The sequence below is a fragment of the Mesocricetus auratus genome, unplaced genomic scaffold, assembly GCF_017639785.1.
Source record: "Mesocricetus auratus isolate SY011 unplaced genomic scaffold, BCM_Maur_2.0 Super-Scaffold_100006, whole genome shotgun sequence".
NCBI classification, from domain to species: Eukaryota; Metazoa; Chordata; class Mammalia; order Rodentia; family Cricetidae; genus Mesocricetus; species Mesocricetus auratus.
This window is the reverse complement of record NW_024429190.1, coordinates 12,722,303-12,741,006: the sequence shown is the minus strand read 5'-3', so window position 1 is coordinate 12,741,006 and position 18,704 is coordinate 12,722,303. Positions and strand designations below refer to the sequence as shown.

The 18,704-nt window shown below is 48.8% G+C and overlaps 1 protein-coding gene across 1 annotated transcript in view; it reads right to left on the bottom strand.

Moving 5' to 3' along the window:
- Positions 1–18,704, bottom strand: part of Limk2 (LIM domain kinase 2) — a 61,545-nt gene that overhangs the window by 35,669 nt on the left and 7,172 nt on the right. The window contains 1 exon segment of the mRNA XM_005068906.4: positions 11,848–11,947. Within this exon segment, the coding sequence (XP_005068963.1) occupies positions 11,848–11,947 (100 nt within the window).

Genomic DNA, 18,704 nt, shown 5'->3' with positions numbered 1-18,704 from the left:
CTTCTTGATCACTGTGGTATTTTTCAAGGTGTGGCTGAAAGAGCAGCTGTCCCTGGCACACCCGGACACAGCACCACAGTTCCTGAGGTTGGGGAAAGACCCTGCATTCTAAACAAGGCCTGTTCTGAGACACACTGAAGACTGAGAATACTGTTCCGTTCTTTCCTCAGTGCTTCTCCCGTTTGATTTCATGCTACAGTCACACTGACCCTGGAAGTGGACAGAATAACCACCATCCTTCCCTTGCTGCAAATGCGAATGTACAGGTATTTTATTCTGAAGGCTGCTTGGTTACTATCAGGGTTAGAGTTGCTTAAGCCTCAACTTACTGGGGACTTTTGACTTCCTAATGCTGTCATTACTCATCTGAAACTCCAAGGTACTGTTGCCCTCTTTTTGCAGTGACACTGTACGGAAGATGAGTTTAGAAGTCATGGCCATTCTGTGCAAACTGGAGTTGCAGAGGTAACTCAGTAACAGAGCCCTTATAGCATGCAGGAGGCCCTGGGTTCCCTCCCCAGCAACATATGCATGCATACACACGCAAGCTCAAACAAATGCATATTGCTAACTTCAGTACCAGCTGTCACTTCTACAAGACTCAGTCACCGGCGAGGTGGGATGGTGGACCTCTGATCCAATCACAAGTGCTTCAGAGGGCTGTCAAGAAGGCGGAGCCAGACTACGACAGACACAGAAAAAAAAATCCTGATTTAAACCTGACATGGGATGCTTGGAGCTGTGTTGGTAACCGTGAGGGACATGGAAACAAGAGAACTGTGGCACATGCCTTGCATCCTAGCACTCTGGAGACAAAGACAGCAGGATCTCTGTGAGTTCAAGGCCAGTCTGATCTACAATGGAATTCCCAGACAGGCAGGCCTATGTAGAGAGACTTTGTCTCAAATTCCTGATCCCCCAAAGAGAGAGACTTTGTTAGCACCCCTCTAGCACTACCCAGAAAGAAAAGGGGAGTTTTAATGTCTGGTGGAGGAGAAAGAAAGAATAAGACAGCATGGTGGACTGTTACAGCAGCAAAGGGGAGGGCAACTTTGTTAAATACATTATAGACAGAGGTCTTTTTTTGAGACAGGGTTTCTCTATGTATCCCTGGCTGTCTTAGAATTCACTCTGTAGCCGGGCGTTGGTGGCACACACCTTTAATCCCAGCACTCGGGAGGCAGAGGCAGGTGGATCTGTGAGTTCGAGGCCAGCCTGGTCTACAAAGCGAGCTCCAGGACAGCTTCCAAGACAATACAGAGAAACCATGTCTCGAAAAACCAAAAAAAAAAAAAAAAAAGAATTCACTCTGTAGACCAGGATGGCCTCCAGCTTAGAGATCTGCTTCCAGAGTGCTGGGATTAAAGGCGTGGGCCATGGACAGAGAGGTCTTATTCCATCGTCCATCTCATAAGAGAAGCTGGGGGAACACTGCACAGTAGAGATGATGAGGGTGCCTATGAGAAGGACGTTTTTCAAGCTTTATAAAACAGCATTTCACAAGGCACCATTCACCTACTGAACACTCTTGACACTGCTCCATTCTAGGCAGTTTGCTATGCCATGGGGCAAAAAGGTAGATTAGATATGGTTCCACCCTTGGAAAACTATACTTGAAGACTACAGCTGTGTGTGCAAACAAATACCAACGGGGCTATAGCTCAAGTATGAGGAAGATTAACAAGGAGGGTGAAAAAAGGTCTCCTCTGATTGGTGGGGGTGGACATGGGGTGGGGTTCTTCCAGAGGGCATGCTGTATCAGCTGACCATGGCAGGCTGATTGCCAGGCAGACAAGAGACTTCTAGCTTGAAGAAACAACGTAAGCATATCCATTAGCTACAACGTACCCACACATAAGCAGTGACCACTGAAGGGGGGTGGGGAGACCAGGCCCCGGCATTTAAAGACACACAGGCAATGAAGGGTTATTACAAGTATTTAAGCAAGTAGAGGTTCCCAATGGCTAAGAAATAATATCTGAAACACCAAGGAGAATGTTCCTTTGCAGGTGCTGTCTGAGCTCAAGTCTACATCTAGCTGAGTTATGGTCACACTAAGTTTGTTTGCCAAAGTGTTCACCACCAGTAGACTATGCCTTTGTTCTGAGGGCACATCGATATGGACCTGGTGATCCCTGGAGATAATCATCCACTGTTGTTTTGTGATGCTAATACTAGGAAATCCAAGGGGCTGGGATGTGGCTTAGTGGCAGAATAAGGTCTTGGGTAGATCCCAAGTCCCAAAAACAAACAAACAGACAAACAAACAGAAATACTACATGAAAAGGGCTGGAGAGATGTTAAGTGGACCAGGCTGGCCTCGAACTCACAGAGATCCGCCTGCCTCTGCCTCCCTAGTGCTGGGATTAAAGGCATGAGCCACCCACGCCCAGCCCACCTGTGGTTCCTGCAGAGACTCTGGGTTTGATTCTCAGCACACAGATGTCTGCAACTCTAGTCCCAGGAGATGCAATGCCCTCTGCAGGCACCAAGCATGTACATGATGCACTGACAGACATGTAGGCAAAACACACACACACATGTTTAAGTATGTGTGTGCCTGCTTGAGTTTGTGTGCCAGGTGTGTGCAGGTATCCATGAGTGTGTCAGAATCCCCAGAATTGGAGCTACAGACAGCTGTGAATGCTGGGAATCGAACCCGGATCTTCTGCAAGAGCTACAAGTGATCTTAAGCACTAAACCATCTCTCCAACTCCTATTTAAAAAAAAAAAAACAACAACGACAACAAAATAACCCCCATAAAGCAACAGCAAAAAATGATTGACATTCTGTGTCAAATACTTCACTCACATGGACATTTTACTCCTGACTGCACTGGGGGGAAGAAATCCTTTTGCCATACCAACAAATGCAGAGTCCATCAAAGACCTGAGATCCTTCCCTGGTTAACAACAGCTTAGGGTGTGATCTTGGTCAAGCCTTCAAACCTCTCTGCCCTTCAGTTTCTTCTTTGATAAAAGGATTAAGGTGAGAAAACAATTCCACACCCATTAGGCTAATGCCAAAAGACACAATGCTAGCCAGAGGACGTCTGTCTACTAAGCACCCACAGCCCTCTCTACGGCCAGCCGGCATCTTGTGAATGAACCAAATCTGGGCTGGGCTTTGACCCTTAGGTCTAGAAACAGATGTACCCCAGAGAGGTGAAGACACACTTTGACAGTGACCACATCACTGTCTACCTATACAATGACAAGTGAAATTAACATGCCCAAGTGCCCTGCACAGGTGGGACTTTGAGACCTAGCACCGTGGTATACACACTTAGAGCACCAGAACCTGGGATGCTGAGTTGGGAAGATCAACTGAATCAAGCCTGAGTTTAGAACCAGCTTTGGCCCAGCAGCGGTGGCACACACCTTTAATCCCAGCACCTGGGAGGCAGAGGCAGGTGGATTTCTGAGTTCAAGGTCAACCAGATCTGTAGAGTGAGTTCCAGGGCTACACAGAGAAGCTCTGTCTTGAAAAACCAGGGAGGCGGGGAGAAAGAAAGCCGTGTGGATAACTTGGGCACCAGAAAGCTGCTCTGTGTACATGGACTTCGAGGGAAACAGCAGCCAGAGATTTTTTTTAACCTTGGGAAGTAGTCAATTGGCTAAGCTAGCCCTGCCTACAATATAGAACCTGGCCCCGTGGCAGCCAAGCCACTTTCAGCAACTTTATCCAGGCACAGAGATGATGCTGGCCACTTACTCATTTTTACTTTTATTTGTGTGTAGTTAGGGTTTCTATTGCTTTGAAGACACACCATGACCACAGCAATTCTTTTGTTGTTGTTGGTTTTTTTTTTTTTTTTTTTGAGACAGGGTTTCTCTGTATTGTTTTGGAGACTGTCCTGGAACTCGCTCTATAGACCAGGCTGGCCTCAAACTCAGAGATCCGCCTACCTCTGCCTCCCGAGTGCTGGGATTAAAGGTGTGGGCCACCAATGCCCGGCTACCACAGCAACTCTTATAAAGGAAAACATTTAATGGGCTGGCTACAGTTTCAGAGGTTTAGTCCATTGTCATCATGGTGGGACATGGTGGCGTGCACACATGGTACTGGAGCTGAGAGTCTACATCTTCATCCAAAGTCAACAGGAAGTGAACTGACTTACTAGATGTGGCTTGTGCATAAGAGACCTGAAAGCCCACCTCCACAGTGACACACTCCCTCCAACAAGGCCACACCCACTCCAACAAAGTCACATCTCCTAATAGTGCCACTCCCCTTGGAGGTCATTTTCTTTTAAGCCACTACAGTTTGCTTTCTTGTTTTTTTTTTTTTTAATGACATGGTCTCATGTAGCCGAGTGAAGGAAGCCAAGTGTGTGATGCCCTGAGTGGGTATATGTTGTTGACATGAGACAACCATTCAAGGACAAGGCCTCAGACTCATGGGAAATTGGCAAAACCCCACTACCCCCAGCCCCTCAATGAGGCTCAGAGTAGTGGCAATGACACCCTCTGAGTATGGATGTAAACAGTGTGTGCAGAAAATGTCCACCAGAGCTTTCTCCACCTGGATGTCTATGGCCTGGAGACTGTTCCCCTACAGAGACTGCTTTCACGGAGAGTAAACCTGCCTCCTCATTCAGCTGAATATAACAACCCTAATTGCTTGTTTAGCTGAATATAATAACCTCACTTCCTTGTTCAACTATGCATAATAACATGGCCTCTTTCTCCAACCCTATATAATAAACACTCAAGAGCCCAGTCCACCCTTTCCCAGCTTTTCTGTGCATACGTCTGTCATTTCGTCATTCCCTGGTTGCCCCAGTCAGAGTTCTAGGATCCAAGCCCTGGCAATCCTCAGGCTGGCCTCAATTCACTATACAGTTGATGATGACTTATTTTTATTATCAACTTGACACAAGCTGATGAAATACTTTCATCACACTGGCCTGTGCTAAGTCATCGGGAGCATTTCCTGATTAATGACTGATGTAGGAGGGACCAGTTTACGGTGGGCGGTGCCATCTCTGGGCAGGTGGTCCTGGGTCATAAAAGGAAGCAGGCTAGGCAAGCCCTGGAAAGCAAGCCAGGTACAGCTCCTCTCTTCTGTCAGCTTCAGTTTCTGTATCCAGGTTCCAGGCCTGGCTCCCCCAGCTCACCGCGCTGCAGAATTATAAGGTGAAATAAACCCTTCTACAAAGTGGCGTGTGCACACACACACACACACACACACACACACACACACACACACACACTTCCAGTAGACAGCCAATCAATGCAATCAATGGCAGAATCAGGGTTTGCTCCGAGAGTCTGGGCTTTACTACACGTTGTTGCTCTCATACGCTGATCTTTTTTTTGTGTGTGTGGTTTTTTGAGACAGGGTTTCTCTGTATTGTTTTGGAGGCTGTCCTGGAACTTGCTCTGTAGACCAGGCTGGCCTGGAACTCACAGAGATCCACCTGCCTCTGCCTCCCGAGTGCTGGGATTAAAGGTGTGCGCCACCAATGCCCGGCTCATATGCTGATCTTAACTCACAGACACAAACTTCATTTTCAGTCCTAAAGAACTGCCACATATACACCATGCCACCACAAACCAGCTGCAGAATAAGTAGAAGACGGCACTTCAAAATAAATTACTTTACTTTTGCAGTGCTAAGGACTGAACTTAGGGCCCTGTGCGTCCTAGGTACATATTCTAACCCTGAGTTACACACCCTCCCACACCCTCAGCCTAAAGGCAACAGTAAAACTGCAGACACAAAGTAGCTTACCATTGGGACTGAGAGTTTCCATGTTCTAGAACAAGCCAGAATTAGCGTGGACTAGAGCGGCTGGACCCGTTCCTCCTTTCTTCCCAGGTGCCCAGGGCTTGCTCCTGTCTGGGCTGTATCTACAAATGGCGGTCAGGACTGGGGGAGAGCAGGCCCTCGGGCCTCCTCACTGCTCCCCACTGTAGGGTAGTCTCTTTGAAGGCAGAAGACCCAGGCTGATCTTCTTACCTGACCCTACAGACAATTTTCCAAATCCCAGTGTCTATACCAATTCCTCCCTGTCATTTATGGGAACTGCAGTCAGAGCCCGCCAAGGGAAGTCTGTGGAGAAGAGGAAGTGCAGGAAAGGCCGCACTTACGCCATGTCTCTCAAAACTCCTTCAATGACTTTTGATTCCTATGCCAATGATGGTGGTGACATAATGAGGGGCAGAAAGTCCAACAGTCTGTGAAGTCCCTGACCATGAGATGTCACAGGGTAAACAATTGCACAAGCCTAAAATTCCCAGAGAAGCGTCGGAGGAAACTCTGGACGCTCAGATAGGGAACTGATCAGTATCCTTCAAGGGTGAGGAGTGCAGGCCTCTGAGCCATCCAGGGAAAGATCTGAACTATGAGCAGAAGCTGATTAGGCAAAACGAGGAGGAGCTGTCATTCCAGGCTGGGGGGTGAGGGGTGGGACAACACAAGCCTTGTCAGTAGGGAAGAACCCTGAGACTCCAGCACAGAGACAGAGGGCCAATGTGGAAGACAAACATTTTTTCAAAACTAGGGATTAACCTGGAGACTTGTGCATGCTAGGCAAACACTTTACCACTGAGCTGAATCCTCAACCCCAATTTTTTACCTTATTTTCTTGTGTTTATATGAGAGTTGTACCTGAATGAATGTATATGTACCAAATATATGCAGCCAGGGGCCTCCGTGCCTGAGGAGGACACAGATGTCAGATCCCCTGGGATCAGAGTTGCAGGCAACTGGGAGCTCCTTGACATGGACGCAGGAAACCAACCTCAGGTCCTGTGCAAGAGCCGTCTATGCTAAGGCATCTCCCCTCGGACATTCTGTGTCACTCACTTCAGCTGCTCTGGAGAGAGTGGCAGGCTTGGGAGGTGGGAGAGTGGGAGGGGAGACTGACTGCGTGCAGGTAAGAGACGAGGACGCTTGAGGTGACAAGGAGAATGAGACACAGAACAAAGTGGACACATTCATGAAAAATAAAAGCTAGAGATAAAATGAGCGGCTTGGGTGAGAGATGACTCAGACGCTGAGAGCACTGCCAGCTTTCCCAGAGGACCCAAGTGTCTGTCCTTCCTTCCTTTCTGTCATGCAGGCTCCAGCCATTGTCCAACAGCCAGCTTCAGTGACATGCCTGCTCACTGTTCCCTCAGGGACAAACTGGATAAACAACCTCTTTCCTGAGACGCCACAGCCAGAATCGAAGCCTGGGCCAGCACCAGCGGTGACCAGCAGAGGGCGGAGTTGCTCTACAACCTATCACTCCAGAAACCCAAGGCAAAAAAGAATTGACCGCACGTGGTCTCAAATTTGGAAGGGTGAGAAGACTTCAAGGTTATCTGACACAAGCCCACATCACAGAAGCTTCAGAAGTGAGGTTAAACGACATGCCCATAATTCAGCAATGCCAAGGCTCCCAACAGCAGAAGTCTGGGTTCAGATCCTGGGCGGGCATCTAACTGGCTGCAAGACTTTAATAGATAACTCTCATTTCTCTAGCTTTATTGTTATTTACATCTGTTAATTTGTTTATTTTGAGACAGGGTCTCACTTGGTAGTCATGAATTCACGATCCTACTGCCTCTCTGCTCGGATTACAGGCAGCAGGCACCATACCTGGCTTGGTCCTGCCTTTTGCTTTTTTTTTTTTTTTTTTTTTTTTTTTGGTTTTTTCAAGACAGGGTTTCTCTGTGGCTTTGGAGGCTGTCCTGGAACTCGCTCTGTAGACCAGGCTGGCCTCGAACCTGCCTTTTGCTTTTAAGACAAGGCCTTACTGTATAATCTGGCTGGCCTCTGAGGCAGCCTCTTGGGTTCTGGAATTACAGGTGCATATGAACACCCCTGAGCTGTTTATTTTTAAAAGTAAGACAAGTAATTCATTTACTGAGTTATCTTCAAGACTAAATAAGACGATGCTTGTAAAATGCTCGCCAGTGTCTGGCATGAAGTGTTACTTTGTGGTTCCTAGAACTCTAAGTATGATACCACACCCAGATGTAGTAGATACCGCAATTAATACGGCTTGGCACCCCCAGAAAGTGCCTGTTGCCAGGCGATTTGTTTCACTACAGTTTCGAATTCTCTGTAGCCATTCCCTACCAGCCTTCTTAGGGTCAGAGCTGAGCAGAAATGTGTGCTGCCTGATGAGATGACCATGGTTTCCAGTGGCCTCAGCCCTTTCCCAGAGCACAGGCCTTGTCAAACACTTCTCACAAGATACAGCTCAGTCTGCTTGCCATCCTGAGAAAGGAGGCTGGACACTTTCCAGGGCCCTGGGAGTGGTGGATTCCTTTTGTTACTGCGGCTAGGAACCAGATCAAACAACAGCAATTCAGTCGAGGGCCATGAAAGACTAACAGGGCAGCTCCTCCTTCTCCCGGGACCCTGCTCAAAAGGCTGAAAGCCTGGATGAGAGTGAGTCATCAGAAAGCTGAGAGCTAGCTTGTGGTGGCGCATTCCCAGAACTCCAGGGGGCTTAGGCTATGAGGCCAGCCCAAGACGCTTATAGACTAGCCTGGACAACTCATTCTCAAGACAAAATTCCAAAAGGACCAGAGTTGTGGCTCAGTGGTAGAGCACTGTGCCCAGTATGTGAGGCCATGGGTTCAAATCTCCACCAATGCAACAACCACAAAATCACCAAAAGGTGGTTAGGGTATGCAAAGCTAAGGACACTGGGGGACAGGAAGGGCTTTTGAGGCCAGCCTGGGTTACGCTTCAAAACTCTGTCTCAAAAATCTAAAAAGGACAAGAGATGTAGCCAGGTCTCCATTCGTAACTCTACAAGCTAATTTAAGGTGCGAGCATGTGCTCTGGTTCCTCTCTTGGCCCCAGGAGGCACCCAGGCCAGAAACTTCAGAGAGAACAGCTCCAGACTCAGACCCAATAGCATTCTTGAAAGAACAGCAGGCCAGAGGCACTCACAGTTTGCACGGGACTGGGGGGAAAAAGGAACAATGGCTGGTCAACCATGGTTCGGGTAGATCAGAAGAATCCTGGCCAAGTGCCCGATGCCCTGAGCTACTTCCGGGAGGCTTGCCAGCTGCACCTCACTGAACAGGCCCAGGTTCCTGCCTCAAGATGTCCTGGGCACCTGACAACCTAGGGGAAGGTTCTCAGAGGTGGGACTACAGATGCCACTCCAGGGAGGGAGGGAGGCTGGACCAATCCCAACAACCTGTTCATTCAGTCCTGCCTCACCCAGTAACAAGGAACCAAGGTGTGTGGGGGTGGGGGTGGGGTAGCCCATGGCACGGGACACATGTCCCTTCCTTTCCTTTAACCATGGGCCAGCTGGGAAGAGCAGGGCTAGGAGGAAGCCATGAAGAAAGAACTCTGAAAAGTACAAAGGGAAGGGTCCTGCCCCAGCGGGCCCATACGTAGTCTAAACTTCACCAGAACTGCAGGTGAGCTGGGTGGAAAGATTGTAAAGGACTCTTCAGGTCCCCACATTCCCCTTAGCCCAGGTTACCTCTGAGGTCAAACAAACTGTCCTTCCCAGCCCTGAGGAGCTCTCTCAGACTTGGGCAAAAGTAAAGTTGGATCCAAAAGACAGCAACCCTCTGGGGGGCAAGGGAGGAGGGGAGGGAGAGGGAACTGGGATTGACATGTAAAAGAAGCTTGTTTCTAATTTAAATTAAAAGAAAAGGGGGAAAATAAATAAATTAAAAAAGAAAAAGACAGCAACCCTCCCTAGGGCGTGTGAGCATGCTCTGTGGGAGATGCCATGTCTTCCCTTTTCTACCGTGAGAAAGTTTGTGAGGCGAGAGATGTCCTCCTTCAGGAGAACCCATCACAGAGCTATTTCAAGCCAAAGCAATAATCACCAGGAGCAGGTGTTCCCCTGCCCCTACGATCTTGGCACCACGGCAGTTCAAAGATGCCCTCCAGAAACTCTGGACCAATGAATGTGCAGAGAAATGAGCATATAACTCATAACAGAAAGCCACAGTTACTGGTTATTAACGTGTTTTTTATGGGTCAATTATCTGCCGAGTACCTTAGAGTATCATACTTGATCGATTACTCCCAACAAGCCTGTGAGGTGAGTAATATTCTTTTCCTCGTTTTCTAAAGGCCAGGGAAGTCACCTAAAGCAACACGACACCTTGAAAGTCTCTGACGGAGAACTTGGCCATCCCACTCCATAGCTTGCAGCCTTATGTGGTCAACTGTGTGCTGAAACGATTTACCTTTTTTCGTTTTAAGGCAGGCTATTGCGATAGCCCAAGCTTGCCTCAAACTCAGAATTCTCCACCTTAATTTTCTGAGAGCTGGAATGACAGGCATGCCACCCCGCCCATGTATTTCCCCTCACACCCTCACAAGCAAACATCTGCTCAAAACTGCAAAGGGTTCAGGGTCTGTTTGAAGGCTAGCTCTTGTCATCTTTGGCCCGAGTGACCACGAGTAGTCTTCTAATCTTCAGTGTGAAGGGCCTACAGGTATAACGGGTGGTCTCTTCCAGTCACCTGAAGTAACAAGGACTAGCCAGGTGTGGTGGCACATACTTTTAGTTAGAGGCCAGCCTGGTCAACAGAGCGAGTTCTAGGACAGCCCGGGCTACACAAGAGAAACCTTGTCTCAAACTCCACCTGATGGGGAAAAGAAAAGGAAGGGAGGGAGGGAGGAAGAAAAAAACGAATGAACAAGGGCTAGCTTGTTCTGTCATACTCTGCTGGGCCGAACATAAAATAATGTGGATAGGAATATAAGCAGGGACAACTATAAAATGAAAGGACCAGCCAGAGCTTTTCCTACAAGTCCCTTAAGGCTCTGCTAATCACTGCTTCTAACATATAAAACAGCACAGAAAAAGCAGAATCCACTTCCCCAGGAGCAGAGGGAGGAGGAGAAGCCAAGGCGATCAGAACCACAAACAAAATAAAAGTCTGGATTGGAGCTAAAAGTGCAGGAAAATGCTGGACCCTCTCCAGCTCTTTCAGTGGCCAAATCTCTCCAGGCCAACCCCCACCTTGAACCTGGAGAGGAGAGAGAGGCAAAGGCTTAAAGGTCCACTAAATTATTTGACACCAGTTTTGCACAGAGAGCTGTGTGTGGGAGCCAGAATCCACAGCATGTGAGCCTAGGGGAGACACATTCGCACCCTGCCTCAAGAAGGAGTACTCCACTCCACCAAGTCAGAATGACCGTGGGCTAATATTGTTGTTTGCAAACACGAGTTCCGCACCTTGATAGGAGACCAGTGTTCAGTGGGTGCCTACTACACACTGGGGTCCCTAGGAACATCTCCATTTCCAGTTAACTGAGCCCCAGAAAGCAGGAACAAACGTGGCTGTTTGGTGTGCACGTGTCTGTGTGCAGGTACACACGCCATGGCCTGTATGCGAAGCCAGAGGACAACTCCCTAGAGCCGGTTCTCTCTTGCACCACAAGGACCCAAGGGTGGACTCGGACAGCCATGTTTGGCGGCAAGTGCCTCCTCGCCTGCCCTGATACTGTCATTTTTAAGAAACTGGGCTGCTTCTCAACAACAGTCTGGAAGTGACAATAAATCAGACACAGAAAGGAGAGTCTCAGGGAGGCGTCCTGTGGGGGAAGAGATGACACTTCCAGTCCCCCTGAAAAGCCACGAGGCACCTTTATAGCCTGTGGTGTGGCCACGGGGACAGTCATTCTTCCTGGCCTGTTTCCGCACCCGACATGGAGGTGTTGGAGAAGCCTAGACTAGCACCCACCTCTTCCTCCAGCCGCGCTGACTCATCTGTGGCTCCCGCATTTAACCCGGCGTCGGGGGTGCTCATTCCTCTCCCTGGCCCTGATGCCCACCAAGACTACAACTCTCTAGCCAGAACACGGAAACTGCGGGGGCCACAGCACACTGGTGAAGAGAGGAGAGCGGACGTACTTACCGGAAGCAGGAGCCGTGCCAGGCTTCACGGGTAGTCCTGTACACTCTCTGGCTCAGGGGAACATAGCCCCCACAGCCCCGGCACCTCCAGGCCTCTTCACCTGAACACAAACACAGATGGTCAGTCCCTAGGAGAGGGAAGCAAAGGGTCAGATCAGCCATTTGGAAGAAGGCCGAGTCAACAGAAGCTCCCACTGAGGGATCAGGCCCTGGTCATGTTCAGTCTCCCTTTCCACGAGACCTCTGATGAACGCCTGGCGGGCCTCAGCCTGCCATCTCTCTAGGGAAGGGAATTTCTGACTTCAAAAGTAATCAATTTGGAAAAAAAAAATGATTCTGGGGCTGGAGAGGTGGCTCAGCGGTTAAGACACTGGCTGCTCTCCAAAGGACCTGGGTTCAATCCCCACCACCCACAGGGCAGCTCACAACTGTTCCAGGTAATCTGACATCCTCATACATGCAGGTGAAACCCCAAAGCACATTAAATAAATAAATCTTTAAAAACTGATGGTTCTGACTGGGCGGGTGTGACGGCTCAGCAGGTAAAGGCACTTGTCACTTAGCCTGATGACCTGGGACCCACGTGGTGGAGGGAGAATGTACTCCTGACTCCTGCTAGTTGTCCTCTGCCACACGTGCCACAGTGGATGTAAGGAACATTAACGTTAGTCTTTTTCATAAAATACTGCAAATCTTTTATGACAAGGAATTCAAATCTTTTTATCTCCCCCACCTTGTAAAACCTTTGTGCGTATGTTTTACACCCCCACCCCACCCCCGCCTGGTAAAGCAATTGTTTGCACTGAGGCCCTGCTGCATTCTCGGAACTAAGTGACTCAGTGGCCTGCTCCATCCTGGCTGTGCTTTGCTGCAATTTGTTTAAAACTCGTCGGCCCCACCAATGGGGAAAAGACACGGTGACCACCTGTGTTGGATATAAGTCAAGTGAGCTGCCTGTTCTCCTACGGGCAGAGCCCCTTTCACAACACGGTGGTCTCCTGGGCCGGGTGGTCCTGGAAACGTGTGCACACACAATAAACGGAAATGCAATTTAAATGACTGTTTCTTTCTCTCCTCTTTTTCCCCTTCTAGGCAGGGTTTCTCTATATAGCCTTGGCTGACCTAGAACTCAATATGTAGATCAGGTTAGCCTCAAACTTAAAGAGATCCGCTTGCCTCTGCCTCCTGAGTGCTGGGATTAAAGGTATGAGCCACCCTACCTGGCCCTGTTCTTCTTTTTAACCAATATAAAACCAGCCTTTTAGGCAGGTGACATAGTATATGTCTATAATTTCAGGGCAAGCAGGACTAGTGAGTCAGTGGGGCCATCCTGGGCTACACAGTGAGATCGAGTCTCAACAACTAATGCTACTAATATAGGGCTGGCAAGAGAGTTCAGTGGGTAAAGGCACTTTGTCATCAAGTTGATGACCTGAGTTTGACCCCTGTGACCTAGTTGGTAGGAGAGAACTGACTACCTTAGGTTGCCCTCTGGCTTTCACACTCTGCTCAGGGCACCCATGGCATATGTACCCTCTCCACACAAATAACTAAAAAAACAGAAACCCAAACCTAAAACCTACGTCTACTAGCAACAAAACTCACCACTTTTTAGCCTTTGCTTTCATCAGTAGAAGTAAAAGGGGTCTTCCTTCCTTCCCTTCCCCTCCCTCCCTCCCTCCCTCCCTCCCTCCCTCCCTCCCTCCCTCCCTCCCTCCCTCCCTCCCTCCCTCCCTCCCTCCCATGACTGCTCCCAGCTAGTCTGTTCTGGCTTATACATGCTAATGTCTTTTGCTCTCACTTCCCATCACCTGGCCCGGGAGCTCCTTCACAGAGAGCAGGGTAGAGGTGGATGGACACACCACCTCTGCTGCTTAGACAGCAAGCCCCATATTTTAATTTTTTGCTTCCAAGGTAGAACCTTTCAGAGGTAGAGCTGCTATCTTAGTCTGGTGATGAAGAACAAGCACCCAATGCCAAAAAAGGATGTTGTGGGGCTGTGGGGGTTAAAATCGGCATAGGCTGGTCTATGACCCTCTAAAACAGAGGAAACCCAAACACAACACAGTACTCTTGGTGTGGCTCAAATGTCAACTTCTTGAAATAAAATAGGCAGCTGAAATCAAGCTGTGGTCCCTAACTCAACCCTAGAAACAGGGACACGGTTGTTACAAGACTCCCTTGTACATTCTGTGTGCAGCTTTGTTCCGTCTGGGTAACTCCAGACTGCCACAGGCACAGGGGCCATGAATAGACAAAGCAAGGCTCCAGGGACTTCGGGATTGCTCAGCACTACGGGGGCAGCCGGGGTATGGGTTGTCTCCTTTGTACCCTAGAGGAGAGTTAAATGAGCTGTGAGCATTTGAAACTCAACTCGTCTCCACGGCTTCCTCAGCGCTGGGAAATCTAAATGTCCATCAATCATTTTCCTTTCTTTTCTTGTGGTCCTGGGGTTTGTTTCAAGGCCTTGTTTGTACACACTAAGCAAACCCTCTGCTGCTGATACATTACTAGTCCTTTTCTCTCTCTCTCTCTCTGTGGTTTTCTGATACAGGGGTTCTCTGTGTCCCCCAAGCCGTCCTGGAACTCACTCTGCAGACCAGACTGGCCTCTAACTCAGAGATCCACCTGCCTCTGCCTCCTGAGTGCTGGGACTAAAGGTGTGGGTCACCCACCACTCCATCCCCACTCTAATTTAGCACTTTTCTTTTTAGACGGAATCTTACTACAATGTCCAAACTGGTGTCCAGCCCACTCTGCAGCACAAGTGGACCTTGAACTTGCCCAGCTACCTGCCTCACTCTTACTATTAGCCAGGATTACAGGCCCGTGCCATTATCAGAGTAGTTGTCAACAATTCTTCCTGAATCTGAAGATTGTTTTTTCTTTTCTTTTCTTTTTTTTTTTTTGAGACAGGCCTGGCTGGCCTGGAACTTGATATGTAGTTCAGGCTGGCCTAGAACTCACAGAGATCTTCCTCCATCTGCTTCCTGACTACTGAGATTAAAAGAGTATACTAAAATGGTTTCATTATTTATTACTATGCGTATGTGTGTACAATGTATATGCTTTCGGGTGTGCATGCATGTGTGTGACAGTAGTACTCAGTGTACACATACTGTCTTTCACCAAAACTACAAAGTAAAAGTTTTTATTTATTTATTTTTATTTTACGAGCATTGGTGTTTTGCCTGCATGCATGTCTGTGTGAAGGTGTTAGATCCACTGAAACTGGAGTGACAGGCAGTTGTGAGCTGCCATGTGGGTGCTGGGAATTGAACCCTGGGTCCTCTGGAAGAGCAGTCAGTGCTCTTAACTGGCTGAGCCATTTCTCCAGCCCCTTGTTTTAACTCTTAACCCAAGAGGAACAGGGTCTAACCTGACTACCCACTTACTGAACAACTCAACAACACCGTGGCTCCGAATGAATGATGTCTGACTGTGTCCAAAACTCAGAGCACTGAGGCTTTCTGTTTACTGCCACTTCCTGGTGAGTCCGCCCTGTTCTCTCCAGTCTAGGGAACTCTTAAACACGTACACACAACACTTAGGTGGGCTGCTCAGTTAAAGCCAGACCCCTCATGCCCTCCTCCCGTAGACTCCGCCCTAAGTGTCTCGGGTCCCTCTGTCTTTACTCTTAGTGCAGTCTACTGTACAACAGCTGTAGGCCATCTCAGCTCCAGGGTCTGCAGGACCAAAGCGGGGCTGTCTGACAGGGTCCTCTGTTCTAGATCCCCACCCTACTTCGATGAAGGTACATAGATACATTCTTTCGTTAATGCCTTGCTCTCACCCCCCCCCACCGGCTCCTTTCCACTGTCATTTAAATAGACAAGTCCTTCCTGACAAAAACAGCAGTCATTCCCTCTTCTTCTCCTCACAGCCACATTTATGAAAAAAGCTGCCCACACCTCACTCACTTCCTCACTTCCCGATTACCTCACAATCCATTGCAATAGCCATCCACCCATCATTTCTCCGAAACTGCCTCACCAAGTGACCAGTGATTGCCAAATTCAATGGATACCCTTCAGGCCATTATTTGAGCACATATTTATTCCATGCCAGCCACGCCTCCAGCCCGTGTTTAGAGCGCAGCCCTCAAACAGCCTGATTGTGTTTATAACTAGGGCAGTGGCATGGAGGCGTAGTGAATTCAGAACTGGGAAAACAGGAGCAGGGTAAAAGAGGGTTCCTTGAAGAAGTAATTTCCAAACTGAGCTCTGAGGAACATATAAATTAGCTGGGGGAGGGGCGAGGAAGGGATGATGTTAGCGATAGATGGGTGACACAATTTACACAGGATTAAAGTTGGCTACTGTTGACTTTAAAGGACTAGGTAGCCAAGGAAGCCTAGGTCCTGACCTTTACAGTCCTAGATAAACGCTTATGTAGAGCATGAACGGGGCTAAGACTGTATATGGTTCAGCTGACGGTGTTTGCCAGGCACCACAAAGGCCCAGGTTCAATCCCCACATAAACCAAACTTGATGGCAGCTGCCTGGGATTCTGTAGCCCGTAACCTTGACCGGTCAGTCCTTGCCATTTTTGTTTTTTGTTTTTGTTTTTACGAGACAAGGTTTCTCTGTATTGTTTTGGAGGCTGTCGGTCCAGCCTGGCCTCGAACTCACAGAGATCCTCCTGCCTCTGCCTCCTGAGTGCTGGGATTAAAGGCGTGCGCCACCACCGCCCGGCCTGACCAGTCATTCTTAACTACACAGTGACTTGGAACTCAACGTGGAATACTGAGCTCAAGTCTCGAAACGGAGGAGGCTTTCACAAGGTGACCCCAAAGAACCTATAATCCTCGTGGCTCTTTACAAAGGGGGCCTAGGTGTGAGATGCTCTGAGTTCCCGCCCCATGTTGACACCTCTGCACCCACTGTCCACATCCTAAGCCACCGTCTTTGTTTAGGCCACCTTTTCCAGCCTCTCACCAATCGTCTTTCCTGCCGCCTCCGAAGGCGTGGCCAGCTTCACTAGTCTGCACTCGTGGATACAACCTGTTCGTCACTAGGGCTCACTGTGCACAATTCTGCCCCCTTCAGCCCCTTACTCCCGGCTCTAAGGGGCAAACGATCCCTGGTCCTCTTCCCTCCAGGGTCTAACACAGGTCTGGCACAGGGCGGACAATACTTTGGGAACAAATCCCCTTGGAAGGTTGGATCTCACTACCACCCATAAAATTACCAAAGGGGAACTCCAGACGTCAGTGGGTGACTACTGACGCAGTATTCTGGCTCACAGGACAGTCACCTATGGAAAAGTCCCCTGACCTCGGTTTGTCTCTCGGTTACACCACCGGGGTTAGGGATGGCTCAGCAGGTAAAAACACCTGCCCTGAATGCCTGGCAACCTAAGTTTGAGTTTAATCCTGTGACTCCGTGGTGAGATGGGAAGCAGAGACAAGAGACCCACGGCAACAAAAGACCCTGCCTCAAAACAGCACTCTGACCTCCACACACTGCGCTGAGGTATTCACAAGCTGCATTCACATACACGCACACAGGCAGAAGGTTAAAATATATATACGCGCGCATGTGTGTGTGTGTGTGTGTACATACATATAGCTTTTCCATTAGAGATCTGGAGCCCTCTTATGACATGAAGGAGAACACTGTATACATAAATAAATCTTAAAAAGAAAAAGAAGTGGTTAGGTGGTTGTGGGTGGTGACAACTTTAATCCCAGCAACCAAGAGGCAGAGACAGGAGGATCTCTGAGTTTGAGGCAGCCTGGTCTATGGCGTAAATTCCAGGACAGCCAGGGCAATAGAGAGAAAACAAACAAACAAAAAAAGGAGAGATTAATGCTGAGAATAGTAGCAAATGGCTTATTATAAGGGTTCCTGCCCCCCAAGATGTTTCAATCTTGTTATAAGATACTTTAGCTTTTCAATAGGCCTCTCTTTCTCAATGTAACTGATAATGTGACTCAATCTGTGGCTCCAGTGGAACGGGCACTAGGACAACAGAGTGGCTGAGGCTGGAAGGACTTTATTTCTAGGACAAGGTCTACTAGGTACATTGTCTAGGCTGGCCTAGAATTCACGAACCCCTGCTTCAGCTTCTTAAACAGCTGGGGATACAGGCATGCACCATGCTAGGCTTAGAGAAAAGAACCTTTAAAATACTCTAATCATTTACTTTTTCTAAAAGGCACATGGACTCGGGTAGAAGGGAGTTGCCCAGCTATCACAGCACTCCCAAAAGCTGGTCCCACATGGACCTGAACCCTTAGCCCAAGACCACCAGGCCAGCAGCATTTTTATTACCCTACAGGGCTTCAGACAATCTGAGACTAGCTCAGACTACAGCCATTCAAGCAGGAGGGCTTTGAGGAGGGGGGCGGTACCCCAGCCCAGAGCCACTGCTTAGCCTTGGCTCAAACCTAAGCAGTCTGTCTCTTCAGATTAGACCCCAGGCTTCAGGGTGGTGAGAAATCTGCAAACACAGGGAGAGACCTTGATGCCTGAATGGACACGTACAAAGCCCAGCCTTTTGTCTGAAAACAAAACCAAACCCACTGAATCCTCTCATGTTCCACCTGACAATGAGAACCAGGAACAAAATGCAGCCGATTCAGGCAGCTTAAAACAAGTACGGTAACTGCTGGACCCCTCTGGGAACAGGCAGATCAGGTGTATAAACCCCACCTATTCTGGGGCAAAGCAGGGAGCTGCAGGGCAGGGCAGAGCAGCTGCTACGGGGAACGGCCAGAGGAAAAGGACCTCACTTAATGAAGTAACCTCCAACAACCCTGACAGCAACGATTACCAGCTTCCGACACTCTCCCGGCATCCCAAACCTTCCTCACCAGGTGTCACCAAAGGGAGGGTCTCACTACACAAGGTTAGA